This window comes from Cetorhinus maximus, chromosome 4, assembly GCF_964194155.1.
Source record: "Cetorhinus maximus chromosome 4, sCetMax3.hap1.1, whole genome shotgun sequence".
In the NCBI taxonomy this organism is placed as follows: domain Eukaryota; kingdom Metazoa; phylum Chordata; class Chondrichthyes; order Lamniformes; family Cetorhinidae; genus Cetorhinus; species Cetorhinus maximus.
The window spans coordinates 133886777-133899748 of record NC_135882.1 but is presented as its reverse complement, the minus strand read 5'-3'; the positions used below and the strand labels follow the sequence as shown (position 1 = coordinate 133899748).

The following is a 12972-nucleotide window of genomic DNA, read 5'->3' as shown; positions in this document are numbered from 1 at the left end:
GTTCCATTCTCCTGCCAGTTCCTTTAGCACCATATCACTCAATATCCTGACCTAAATGATACAGAAAATATATTTCCTCTGCTGGGGCAATCAAGAACAAGGGGATATAACCTTAAAATGATAGCTCTACCATTTAAAAACTGAAATCAGGAAGAACATTTGCATGTAAAAGATAGTAGAAATGTTGTACACTAACCAGAACACTATGGATGCCTTGAAGTTCTCAAGACTGAGATAGATAGAATTTTATTAGGTAAGAAAATGGACATGAAGTTGAGGATCGAGGGACTGAATGGCCTACTGATGTTTCCATAGCCCATTTTGCTTCTGCCAGCTCTCTGAAAGACCCCCTTAAGGTCTTTGGTCTGAACACCTGTAATTTTTTCTTCGGCGAATAATCAAATCTACTGGGGAGCTTTTACCTGGGTAAAAAAACACCATAAAAATTAGGTCAATAATCTTGATTGATATTAAGTGGTAACATTTATGAAGTAGCTCATCAGACATCTCAAAATGCTGAACATAAAAGGAATGACTGAGGCGCAGTGACTGCCGTACGAAACTAAAATGAAATTATATTGAAGCAATCTAGTGCGGTATTTGAATATTATAGACTGGCGACAGCGCCCTCCCTCCCACCTGGCCGCGCGCGCTCCCTCCCACCTGGCCGCGCGCGCTCCCTTCCACCTGGCGCCCTTGTGTTCAGCTGCCAGAAGCGCGCGCGCGCGCACACACCTTGCTGCTTCCTGGCGAGTGACAAGCGGAGGCGCGCGCTCCCCCACCCCGTTTTGGCGCGCGCATGTGGACCTTTAAATCTTCCTCTCTCTCCCCCCCCTCCCATAATTTAGGGTCTGTGACTGAAGGCGCGCCCCCGGCAGAGGGCCGGCCCTCCATCCGCGTGCACGCGCAGAGAAGCGCAAACACATTCAGCCCAAAAAAAACACAACAGAAGCAACAACATAAATGAGAAAAAAAGAAATCCCGGAACCGAGATGACGGAAGCGTTCATTGTGTGAAAACACAAGAGGGAAGAAAATGCACTCGGAGCAACTTCCAACTTAATGAAAGGTTTTATTTTAAAATACAAAGTGAAGAACCCCCCAGTTTGCAGGAAAAAAAGAGGAAAGAGAATCCTCACTGATGCTAAATTCTGTGCCACATATTTTTGCAACAAGGGAATAATACCACATTTTATTTATTTTTGCAACATCGGGGGAGAAGTGGAAAGCAGGGATGAAGAGTTGCAAGAAAAAATTGTGTGTGTGAGAAGAGAAAGAGGAAATAATAAATTAATCCAAAAAAAAAAGAGAAGCCCGCAGCTTTTGCCGGTCGAAGAATGGCTTCGAAGGAGCGGCTGTACGAGCTCTGGATGTTGTACTTCACCAAGGTGAGTTCCACACCTGTAAACGCGGGGCCAGGGCCGCGAGTCCCAACACGCTGCCAGCCACCCCCAACTCGATCCTGCTTCAATGCTTAGCTTCGCTTGCAAAGCAAAGCAAATATTAAAATAAACCGATGGTCAGTGCACTGTGACTAAAGCAACTCGGTTACTTTTGTGTTGCCTTTGACACTCATCTTTTAATTCTACTTTTATTTTTAATTTTTTAAAAATGCAAACGCGATTGCTCTGGGAGAATTGTTATTACAGAACAGTTGGAGGTCGCTAGCTTTGCTTATGCAGATTTGTGATATGTTTATGTGTAAGCCAAGCCTCACTATTTTTGGAGGTAGCATTCAATTATCACGTTTTTAATAGCAATCTAGCACTCGGGCCAATATATATGTCTCTTAGGCACAGTGGGGCTTGTATTTTATTTATGGCCAGTTTAATTGTTTATTTTATTTTTTTTAAAGTTGCTTAAAAGTAAGTTGGAGTGATGTTCATTCAGATGGAGAGAGGCGACCGTTTTGCAACTGAAGTGCTAAACTGGTTCATCCTTGGCGGTGGTGTGTTTAGTCAGCATGCAAAAAAAACATCTCAGTACTTCTGGTCTCAGGGCGAGATTCAGTCCGCTGCAACAGTCCCATATATTGTCGGTTCTAATCCTTTTGCAATGCGTGATATCTGGGATTGTTAACGCGCAGATTTAGAATTGGTTACATTGCAATCACATCGAGATCTTTTTAAAATCTGGCTGCTGCTCAAAGTTTCCAAATTGCATCTGCTGTACTTGGAGAAAATGAACTGTTGTTTTTCATTTGTGTCACCGTTTCCTGAAGGTGCTTTTATTTTGTGAGTCGGTTATTTATAGAGATTGGTTTGGGTGCAATACTGTTTATATGTACATATGTATAGTGTGCATTGTGTTGGAAATTACAATCCCCAATATAGGGTTTGTCTGATATTGGATTGGATTGGATCGGATCAGCTTCTGTATCAGGAATTGGGGTACGCAGACGTATTGAACACGTGGAGTACGTGTTGGGTCCTCAGATGGAGCCCTTCCTTGAACTCAGGCTCTGTGCATTTGTGTGGAATTCAACTCTCAATTCTAACTCCTTCACAGACATCACACATCAGACTTTAAAAATTCCAGGGAATCCTGCCGACTTTCTGTTTTTTACTGATTTTGTATCTTGCAAACAGCTCCTCATTGCCCGATTTGGGTAAGACTGTGACATAGTGCAGGTCTGAGCATGACCTCAAAGTCCTTCCCCACCCTGCCACCTCCTGCTTCTCTCCTTCAGGCATCATACTTGCACTGAGGCCTGTATTCACTGGAGTTTAGAAGAATGAGAGGGGATCTCATTGAAACATATAAAATTCTGACAGGGATGCAGGGATGATGTTTCTTCTGGCTGGGGGGTCTAGAACAAAGGGTCACAATCTCAGGATACGGGGTAGGCCATTTAGCACTGAGTTAAGGAGAAACTTCTTCACTCAGAAGGTGGTGAACCTATGAAATTCTCGACCACAGAGGGCTGTGGAGGCCAAGTCTCTGAACATATGTAAGAAGGAAATAGATTTCTACACTGCTAAAGGCATCAAGGGGTATAGAGGGAGAGTGGGAGTATGGCGTTGAGATAGAGGATCAGCCATGATCATATTGAATGGTGGAGCAGGCTCGAAGGGCTGAATGACCTACTTCTGCTTCTATTTTCTTTGTTTCTATGAGGTGACCTTTGGTGCCTAACTCAAGTGATTATTCTGCACTGACTGACTAAACAGTGGTTATTGGCAGCCAGTGAGAGGCATTGCAGCCAGCCCAAATGTGTCTGCACTTGCAATAATCAGGTGTGGGAACCCTGGCAGATGTTGTTCTCCTTCCCTGACTCAAGAGACTTTGACAAGTGACTCACTCCATGATTCAGTTCAGTGATCAGATTTGGAGAAAGTATTTGGATGAACAGACAGATTTTACAGCAGTTTTATAACTTCAAGGAATTAATTCTACACAGAGTACATGATTAACCATATTCTTTTTTAAGAGAAATTGCAGGGGCACTGGTCATAATCTTTCAGTCTTCCCTAGACTCAGGGGAAGTGCCAGAAGACTGGAGAATTGCAAACATTACGCCCTTGTTCAAAAAAGGTTATAAGGATAAGCCCAGCAATTACAGACAAGTCAGTTTGACTTCAGTGGTAGGCAAGATTCTAGGAACAATTATTCGGGATAGAATTAGTAGTCACTTGGAAAAATATGGGTTGATAAGGAAGAGCCAGCATGGATTTCTAAAGGTGAAATCATGTTAATTAACTTGCTGGAGTTTTTTGAAGAGGTAACAGAAAAGGTCAATAAGGGTAATGCTGTTGATGTGGTGTACATGGATTTTGAGAAGGCATTTGACAGTGCCACACAACTAACTTGTGAGAAATGTTATTGCCCATGGAATCAAAGGGACAGTAGCAACGTGGATACCAAATTCGCTGAAAAATAGGAAGTAGAGAGTAATGGTCGATGGATATTTTTCGGGCTGGAGGAAGGTTTGTAGTGGAGTTCCCCAGGGATCGGTATTGGGACCCTTGCTTTTCCTGTTATTTATATATATATATATGATCTAGATCTTTATGTGCAGGGGACAGTTTCAAAGTTTGTGGATGACACGAAGCTTGGGAGTGTTGTGAACTGTGAGGAGGATGGTGTAGAACTTCAAGAGGGCATAGACAAGTTGGTGGAGTGGGTAGATAGGTGGCAGATGAAGTTCAATGCGGAGAAGTGTGAGGTGATGCATTTTGGTAGCAATAACATGGACAGACAATATAAAATAAGGGGTGACATTTTGAAGGGGGTGCAGGAGCAGAAAAACTTGGGTGCATATGTGCATTGATCATTGAAAATGGCAGAACAGGTGGAGAGAGCAGTTAATAAAGCATATAGTATCCTGGACTTTACTAATAGGGGCGTAGAGGAGGCTATGCTGAATTTATAAAAGATACTCATTAGACCTCAGCTGGAACATTGTGTACAGTTCTGGGCACCGTATTATAGGAAGGATGTGAACATATTGGAGAGAGTGCAGAAGAGGTTTACAAGAATAGTTCCAGGGATGAGACACTTCAGCTATGAGGATAGATTGGAGAGGCTGGGACTGTTCTCCTTGGAGAGAAGAAGGCTGAGAGGAGATTTGATAGAGATGTTCAAAATCATGAGGGGGCTGGACAGAGTAGATGGAGAGAAGCTGTTCCAATTCGTAAAAGGATCAATAATGAGAGGGCACAGATTTAACGTGATTTGAAAAGAAGCAAGTGTGACATGAGAAAAAACATTTTCACACAGAGTGGTTCGGGTCTGGAATGCACTGCCTGGAAGTGTGGTGCAGGCAGGTTCAATCAAGGCATTCAAGAGGACATTGTTTCTATTCAAATAAAAATCTAATGTGCAAGAGTATGAGGAAAAGGTGGGACAATGGCACTAGGTCATAATGCTCATTTGGAGAGCTGGTGCAGACATGATGGGCCAAATGGCCTCCTTCTGTGCCATTAAGATTCTGTGAAAAGGAACTCAGGATTGACAGCACAAAAGCTGTGATCGGTTCTTTAGAGGTTAACCTCTAGTGAAATGTACAGTTTTTTTCACCTTTAGGGTCTGAGTTCAAATGCAGAATGAGAGATGGAAGGTCCCTTCTGTCTGTGGCGGTGAGGCCCCTACACAAAATATGTTTTGAGATGTTCAATCCAGTTCCTGCTAGGGGCAGAATTCTCAGCCGAGCACTGCCGCTCATTTGACATCTATTAACACTGAGTTGTCTTGGCATGCCATGGGATGCTTAATTTTGGAAGATGAAATGGCAATCTGTTGAAGTAATGAATACCTTTCTGAGGTTTGGGTAGCACTAGGATCTATGATTCTAGATATCTGGCAGCACTGCCTCCCACCTTGTACTGTACTTTTGCATTTTCTCTTGCTCCCACTGCCTGACCCCAAGCCTCCCTACCCTCTAGTAACTCAACTACTCAATTATTACATTCCTGCTCAACCTTTTCTCCACTCTGCTCCCACTTCAGGTCTCTACTAGCACCACTGCCATGAGTAACAGACCAAAACCAATGCTGTCACATCAGGTAGTGCAGAATAAATTCCACTTGGTTTTTTTCCCATCCCCATTTCACCCCCAGTAGTAACAAGATTACAATGGTGAATTCAGTAAGAGTGGGGACTGTAGTGGAGGAGGAGCCACGGAGGCGTAAGCCCAATTTTACAGTTCTGTGGCTGTGAAAGGTGCTATTTAAAGACGTAATTTTTCTCACTGCAACACTATTTAGTTCCCACTTTCTAAACATGAGAATCCTTGTGGCCAGGGCATATGTGAAGGGAATGTGTTGGTGAAATGGTTAAGTTGAAGCTTTCCAGATTTCGCACTCAGCTGCTGTGAAGACTAAGTAAAAGGTAAACAGTGAGTACATCACAGCAGCTCTGTGGAGAGGCCAAGTGAGCATGTGCTTACAAGTATTGTGCTTAGCAAACTCATGTGACTTGAAGCAAACACGGATTCTCATGTAGCTTGTATGGAAAGTGGAAACTAAATAGTGTTGTAGGAAGAAAAATGACATGTCTTTAAATAGCACCTTTCACAACCTCAGTAAGCCCTAAAGTACTTTACAACTGTTATGATCCCAGCTGATGTTACTACTGGACGAGTCAGATTCCAGGGTGGAACCTGGCTTGACAGATCCTAACTTGTATTTTTTTGTTTAGAAACATGGCTACTGAACAGAGTCATAGGTGTCCGCTGATAAATTTTTAACAGAAGAATAAAACATTTATTAAACAAGAAAAGATTAACTATATTTCATTAGTTCTTCACCCCAACTATACCTTTACAGATATATACAAATTTGTAAAGATAACACAAGTTACAAAATCTATCTTACACTCTAATGCATAAAGCCCATGTAAACCAATAGGCAAACTGTGGTCAGACATATCACACTCCAAAGCCAAGCTTCTATGGATTTCTCATCAACCCTCCAGATGCTTCTAAGTCTGCTCCCTGCAGCTCTGTCTGTTTAATTTGGAGTCTTTCTGCTTCGTGAGCCAACCAGTCTCACTGGAACCCTGTCTTTCTCACGAGGGCTTCCATCTCCATGTTTGAAGAACTTGCCTTGGAATCCTATCCCAAACGATGCTTCCACTTGGATGCCTTCCACAAGGATCCACCTTCAAGGTTTTGAACTCTCCTTCCGATGTTCCTTTTCCTTGGATCGCAACGTGCATTCAGGCTTCACCCTCCATACATACTCTCAGTATTTGGCTGTGCCAAGCAGGACGCCACTGCTCCTAAAGCCCATAGTGAGGAGTCACAGACCTTTGGCTGACTCCTCAGACCTCCTGGCTTCTCACAAGCCCACTTTGTTCCAAGTCTGCTCCCTGCAGATCTATCTCTTTAACTTGGAGCCTTTCCCTTTGCTCCTTACTTTCAATTCCACTGAACAGGGCCTGTTTCTGATTTCTGTCCTTGTTCCTTGACTTAACTGTCTGCCCGGGCTCTCTTTCTGTCCCACTCCCTGGCTTTTGGAAATGTTTCTTTTCTTTGGGACCTGCTCCCTGCAGCTCCAGCCCTGCCTCTACTGACACTTTCTGCAAAGTAGTGCTTTCTTCTTGGTCATCTGACCCTTTTTTTCACACTTTTGAATTTTGGGTTCTGTTTCCCTTTAACGCAGGTGCGCAAGAACAGTTTCCATCTAAAAATATGGAAAAAAATGAACTGCACATGTATGCCTGTAACCAAGGAAATGCACCAACTGTGTACATGCAGGCATTCTTTGGCTGGCACATGTACAGAAGCCCAAGATCGTAAAAAAAAGAACGATTTGCACATGTGCGGCCATTCTACGGTAAGCGCATGCACAGAGACCGTCGGGGCCCGAAGGGAACTGTTGTTCCCAAATTCTGAGGCCCGATCTCTGTTTTAAAAGGTAAGTCTTCCCTTTTTTTTGTCACATGAGCAAGATGATAGCTAAGCAAAGGGTCTGTACATCTTGCTCAGAGATGTACAAGGTAACTTATGCGTGGACGCAGGGATCTGAATGGGTACTTTGTCTTTGTCTTCACAAAGGAGAGGGATGATGCAGACATTCTAGTTAAAGAGGTGTGAAAATTTAGATACAATAAGCATAATGAGAGAGGATGTACTGGAGCGACTGTCATCCTTGAAGGTGGATAAATCACCAGGGCTGGATGGATTGTACCCCAGGCTGTTAAAGAAAGCCAGGGAGGAAATTACGGATGCTCTGACAATCATTACCCAATCCTCATGATGCAGGCAAGGTACTAGAGGATTAGAGGTCTACAAATGTTGTACCATGATTTAAAAAGGGTGCGAGGGATAGGCCAGAAAATTATGCATCAGTCAGTCTGACTTCGGTGACGGGCAAATTATTGGAATCAATTTTGAAAGACAGGATAAACTGTTGGTTAGAAAGGAATGGATTAATCAGGGATAGCCAGTGTGGTTTTGTTAGGGGAAAGTCCTGCCTTACTAATTTAATCTAATTTTTTGAAGAAGTAACAAGAAAGTTTAACAGGGATAGTGCAGTGGATGTTGTCTACATGGATTTTAGTAAGGCATTTGACAAGGTCCGGCATAGCGGACTGGTCAGAAAAGTGAGATCCCATGGATTGCAGGGAAATGTAGCAAGTTGGAACGAAAATTGGCTCAGCGACAGAAAACAGAGGGTAATGATCGATGGATATTTTTGCGAATGCAAAGCAGTTTCCAGTGGCGTTCCACAGTGTTGGGTCCCTCGCTGTTTGTTGTATATCTTAAAGATTTGTACTTAAATGTGGGAGGCATGACTGGGAGGTTTGCAGATGACATGAAAATTGGCTGTGTAGTTGATAGTTTAGAGGATAGCAGTTGTCTCCAGAAAGATATCAATGGTTTGGTTGAGTGGGCGGGGAAATGGCAAATGGAATTCAATTCAGAGAAGTGTGAGGTAATGCATCTGGGGAGGGCAAACAAAACAAGGGAATACACAATATAGGGGAGGATATGGAGAGGGGTGAGGAAGTGAGAGACCTTGGAGTGCATATCCACAGGATCCTGAAGGTGGCAGGACAGGTGGATAAGGTGGTGAAGAAAGCATATGGAATGCTTTCCTTTATTGGGTAAGGTATTGAATGCAAGAGCAGGGATGTAATGCTGCAACTGTATAAAATACTGGTTAGGCCACAGCTGGAATTTCATGTACAGTTCTGGTCACCACATTACAGGGAGGACATAATTACTCTGGAGAGAGTACAGAGGAGATTTACAAGAATGTTGTCAGGACTTGAAAATTGCAGCTATGAGGAGAGATTGGATAGGCCAGGGTTGTTTTAAACAGGAAGGCAGATTATTATCTGAATGGCTATAAATTGAGAGAGCGGAATGTACAATGAGATCTGGGTGTCCTCGTACACCAGTTGCATGCAGGTGCAGCAGGCGGTAAAGAAGGCACATGGTATGTTGGCCTTCATAGCAAGAGGATTCGAGTACAGGAGCAGGGATGACTTGCTGCAATTATACAGGGCCTTGGTGAGACCACACCTGGAATATTGTGTGCAGTTTTGGTCTTCTTATCTGAGGAAGGATGTTCTTGCTATAGAGGGGGTACAGCGAAGGTTTACCAGACTGATTCCTGGGACAGCGGGACTGACATATGAGGAGAGTTTGAGTCAGTTAGGATTATATTCACTGGAGTTCAGAAGAATGAAGGGGGATCTCATAGAAACCTATAAAATTCTAACAGGACTAGACAGGATAGATGCAGGAAGGATGTTCCCGATGGTGGAGTTCAGAACCAGGGGTCACAGTCTGAGGATACAGGGTAGACCATTTAGGACTGAGAAATTTCTTCACCCAGAGAGTGGTGAGCCTGTGGAATTCGCTACCACAGAAAGTAGTTAAGGCCAAAACATTTTATGTTTTCAAGAAGTAGTTAGATATAGCTGTTGGGGTGAAAAGGATCAAAGGATATGGGGAGAAAGCGGGAGCAGGCTATTGAGTTGGATGATCAGCCATGATCATAATGAATGACAGAGCAGGCTCAAAGGGCTGAATGGCCTACTCCTGCTCCTATTTTCTATGCTTCTATGTTTTCCTTGGAACAGAGGAGGCTGAGGGGTGACTTATTTGAGGTGTACAAAATTATGAGAGGCCTAGATAGAATAGACAGGAAAGACCTGCTTCACCTAGCAGAGAGGTCAATTACCAAGGGGCACAGATTTAAGGTGATTGGTAGGAGGGTTAGAGGGTACATGAGGCTGGTGCATGTCTGGAATTCACTGCCTGGTTTGGTGGTGGAGGCAGAAACCGCGACTCTTTTAAAAGGGACCTGGAGCTGTACTTGTAATGCTGTAACTTGCAAGACTACGGGACAGGTGTTGGAAGGTTGGAATAGTTTTTTTTTTCTTTTTTGGCTGGTGCAGACATGATGGGTTGAATGGCCTTTTCCCGTGCCATAACCTTTCTATGGTCTTTTCCTTTGGATTCATCACACAACCTATTTCCACCTCCAATAAGAGAGAATCCAACCCTCTCCTCTTGAAATTCAATGGCAGTACCATCGCAGAATCCCCCACAATCAACATCCTGGGGATTACCATTAACCAGAAACTGGACTGGACCAGACATATAAATACTATGGCTACAACAGCAGGTCAGAGGCTGGGAATTCGGTGGAGAGTAACTCACCTCCTGACTCCCCTAAGCCTATCCACCATCGACAAGGCACAGGTCAGGAGTGCGATGGAATACTCTCTATCACCTTTAACATCCACTCCCTCCACCACTATGCACAGTGGTAGGAGTGGGTGCCATCTCCAAGATGTACTGCAGGAACTCAACAAGGCTGCTTCAACAGCACCTTCCAAGCCTGTGACCTCTACCGCCTAGAAGGGCAAGGGCAACAGATGCATGGGAGCACCACAACCTGCAAGATCCCCTCCAAGCCATTCACCATCCTGACTTGGAAATATATCGCCGTTCCTTTACTGCCGCTGGGTCAAACTCCTGGAACTCCCTCCTTAACAGCACTGTGGGTGTATCTACACCACATGGATTGCAGGAGTTTAAGAAGGCTGCTCACTGTCACGTCCTTGAGGGCAGTTAGGGATGGTCAATAAAAATGCTGGTCTAGCCAGCGATGCCCAAGTTCCATAAAAGAATTTTTTGAAATGTTGTCACTGTTGTAATGTAGGAGATATGGCTGGGAATTTGTGCACAGAAAAGGTACTGCCAACAGCAATGAAATGATGACCAGATAATCTAATTGTGTTGGTTGAGGGACTGATGGGTAAATATAGGACAGAATAGCAGGAGATCTCTTCTGATCATCCTTGAAAATTGCCATGTGAACTTTTATGTGCACCTAAGAGTACAGACAGGGCTTTGTTTCATGCCAAATCTGAAAGATGACACCTTCGACATTGTAGCACTTTGTAGTTTTCTTAGGTCCTGCTCAAGTCATGTGTGTTCCCTTTTAAATTTAAAGAGAGCAGAATCAATGTGGGCTGCCCTGTGTGTTGCCCTACCAGCTGTCAGTGAGGACAATGTATGTGTTGCTTTGCACTGTGGGGATGTTTGCTTACTTCAGTTCATGCAAAAGCACTTCCTTTGGATGTTCACTGGTTGGCATCTGAAGAACATGACTGATCTAACTATCAAATCAAGCCACTAATACAGCCCTTGGGTTCTTAACTTTGGGAGTCTGGGTTATAGTTCAGGAAAAGTAGGTTTATTTGTACTATTTGTTGAGTTTAATTATCTATGGTTCAAATACAGAAAGGTGCTCAATTAATTGTCTTTGGGACTTCAGACTTGACTACTCCTCTCTAACTTTCCTATGTTCTTACCTGAAGCACTGATTTTGCTGGAATACAGCTCCACGAGTTCCAGCTACCCTCCGACTTTGTTCCTTGCCCATTTTTTCATATGTGACCCTGAATATCACCAGGCTCTTCAACTCTTCACAGCTTCGTCCTCACCTGATCTTCATGGGGCCAGCAACTGAATTTTCTCCTCCACCCCAAAGGCACTGAGGCCAATTGTAGTCCTTTAACTACCACCCCAGTTAATATCAGCTAACTGAACATAGGAAGTTCAACTTAGGAACTTCTTGGTAGGTATCTAATTGGGAAGTACACTTACTCACTGAGTTACCAGTGATTAGCTAAATTAAACTTGTATCATAACCAAAGAAATGGCAACAAATGCCACTGGAGAATCTAGAACTTAAAAATGGTGGCATCTTGGGAGCACTAGTGCACTCTCACTGGAGAGTAAAAATTTGATTATCCTGTCCTGTTCAGTTCGGATCAGACCCATGTTGCTAGGAGCTGGTGGGAGAGGCTGAGTTGCATTACATCAAGGAGCATGAAAATTGAGTAAGGTAGTCCAGTCTGTGTATGTACTTCCTGTCAGCCCCCCATGGTGAGCAATTGCGGAGGCTATATGTCCAACCTCTCCATCAGAGAGGCCCTTTCAGGCAGTACTGAGATACAGATTGGTGAGCTCCCTGATTCTGAGGTAAGTTCATTAAAGGAGCATCTTTAAGCAATACATAATGGGTTTGAGCTCTGCAGAGTCAACTGATCTCAGCTAGACTAGGGACGAAATAGGAGGTTATGGGGGTTAAGATTTACTGCAGAAACCCAGAGTTAGAAAAGGGAAACCTTGTCAGAGTTTTGAAAATTGTTTTCTGGCTGTATTGTCATTTTTATTTTGCTGATCCCTCTCTGCCCTGAGTAGGTGGTCACTTCAAAGGCCATTAAAAGTCAACCGCATATAATGAAACTGAATCACATGTCGATCAAATTGGGTAGATAGTTCCCTTCTGTGAAGTTCTTCAGTTGAGTGAACCAGTTTAAATTTTAAGGTAATCCATCAGCTTTCATGGTTTCTCTGGTATGAACCCACAAACTAGCAGGTTTTTTTGAATTCAGTTTCCCAACCTGCCTTGATGGAATTTGAACCCGTACCATAGTCATTCCTAATCATTATCAAGCAATCGCTGGTGAAAGGTCCCTGGTGAAAGACAGGGATGGCCTGAGATATGTTGCTAATCTGCAGTTGAATAACCTTCCCCACTTGTTATCCAGATCCACCCACAAAAAATAGCTACTTGGTACAGGTACTAGATTAGCCAATGTTCAGAGATCTGCACCTCAGCAAGAACCAGTGCCCTCTTGATCAGAGCAGAGAAAACTGGTGGCCAGGGAGGGGTAAAAGAAAGACATGGAAACTTGTCATGGAAATATGATTGCGTTCAAAAACAAATCGTGTGTATCTGCTGATGTTGGTGCTCTGTGTTGTGACCAGTGACATGTGCATGCCAGTTCTGGTAGCATCAGTTCTCAATGTTTCAACAAAAAATAAAATAAAAGTGGAAATAAAAACAGAAATAGATTGGAGGAGGGTTTAAAATAAGGTCAGGTAGAGATTTTCTTTCCTTATTCGTTCATGGGATGTGGGTATCGCTGGCTAGGCTAGCATTTATTGCCAATCCCTAATTGCCCAATATAGATGAGTGATGGTGAGCTGCCTTCTTGA

The 12972-nt window shown here is 43.5% G+C and overlaps 1 protein-coding gene across 3 annotated transcripts in view; it reads left to right on the top strand.

Annotated features, from left to right (window-relative positions):
• The first annotated feature begins 931 nt into the window (after positions 1–931).
• nbeal2 (neurobeachin-like 2) overlaps positions 932–12972 on the top strand; it is a 258464-nt gene continuing 246423 nt past the window's right edge. For 2 of the 3 annotated variants that reach the window (XM_078540855.1, XM_078540854.1), the window contains exon 1: positions 932–1387. In XM_078540855.1, coding sequence (XP_078396981.1) covers positions 1337–1387 — 51 coding nt within the window. In that variant the 5' untranslated portion in view covers positions 932–1336. The remainder of the gene's footprint in view (positions 1388–12972) is intronic. The other variant, XM_078540857.1, reaches the window with a different exon arrangement.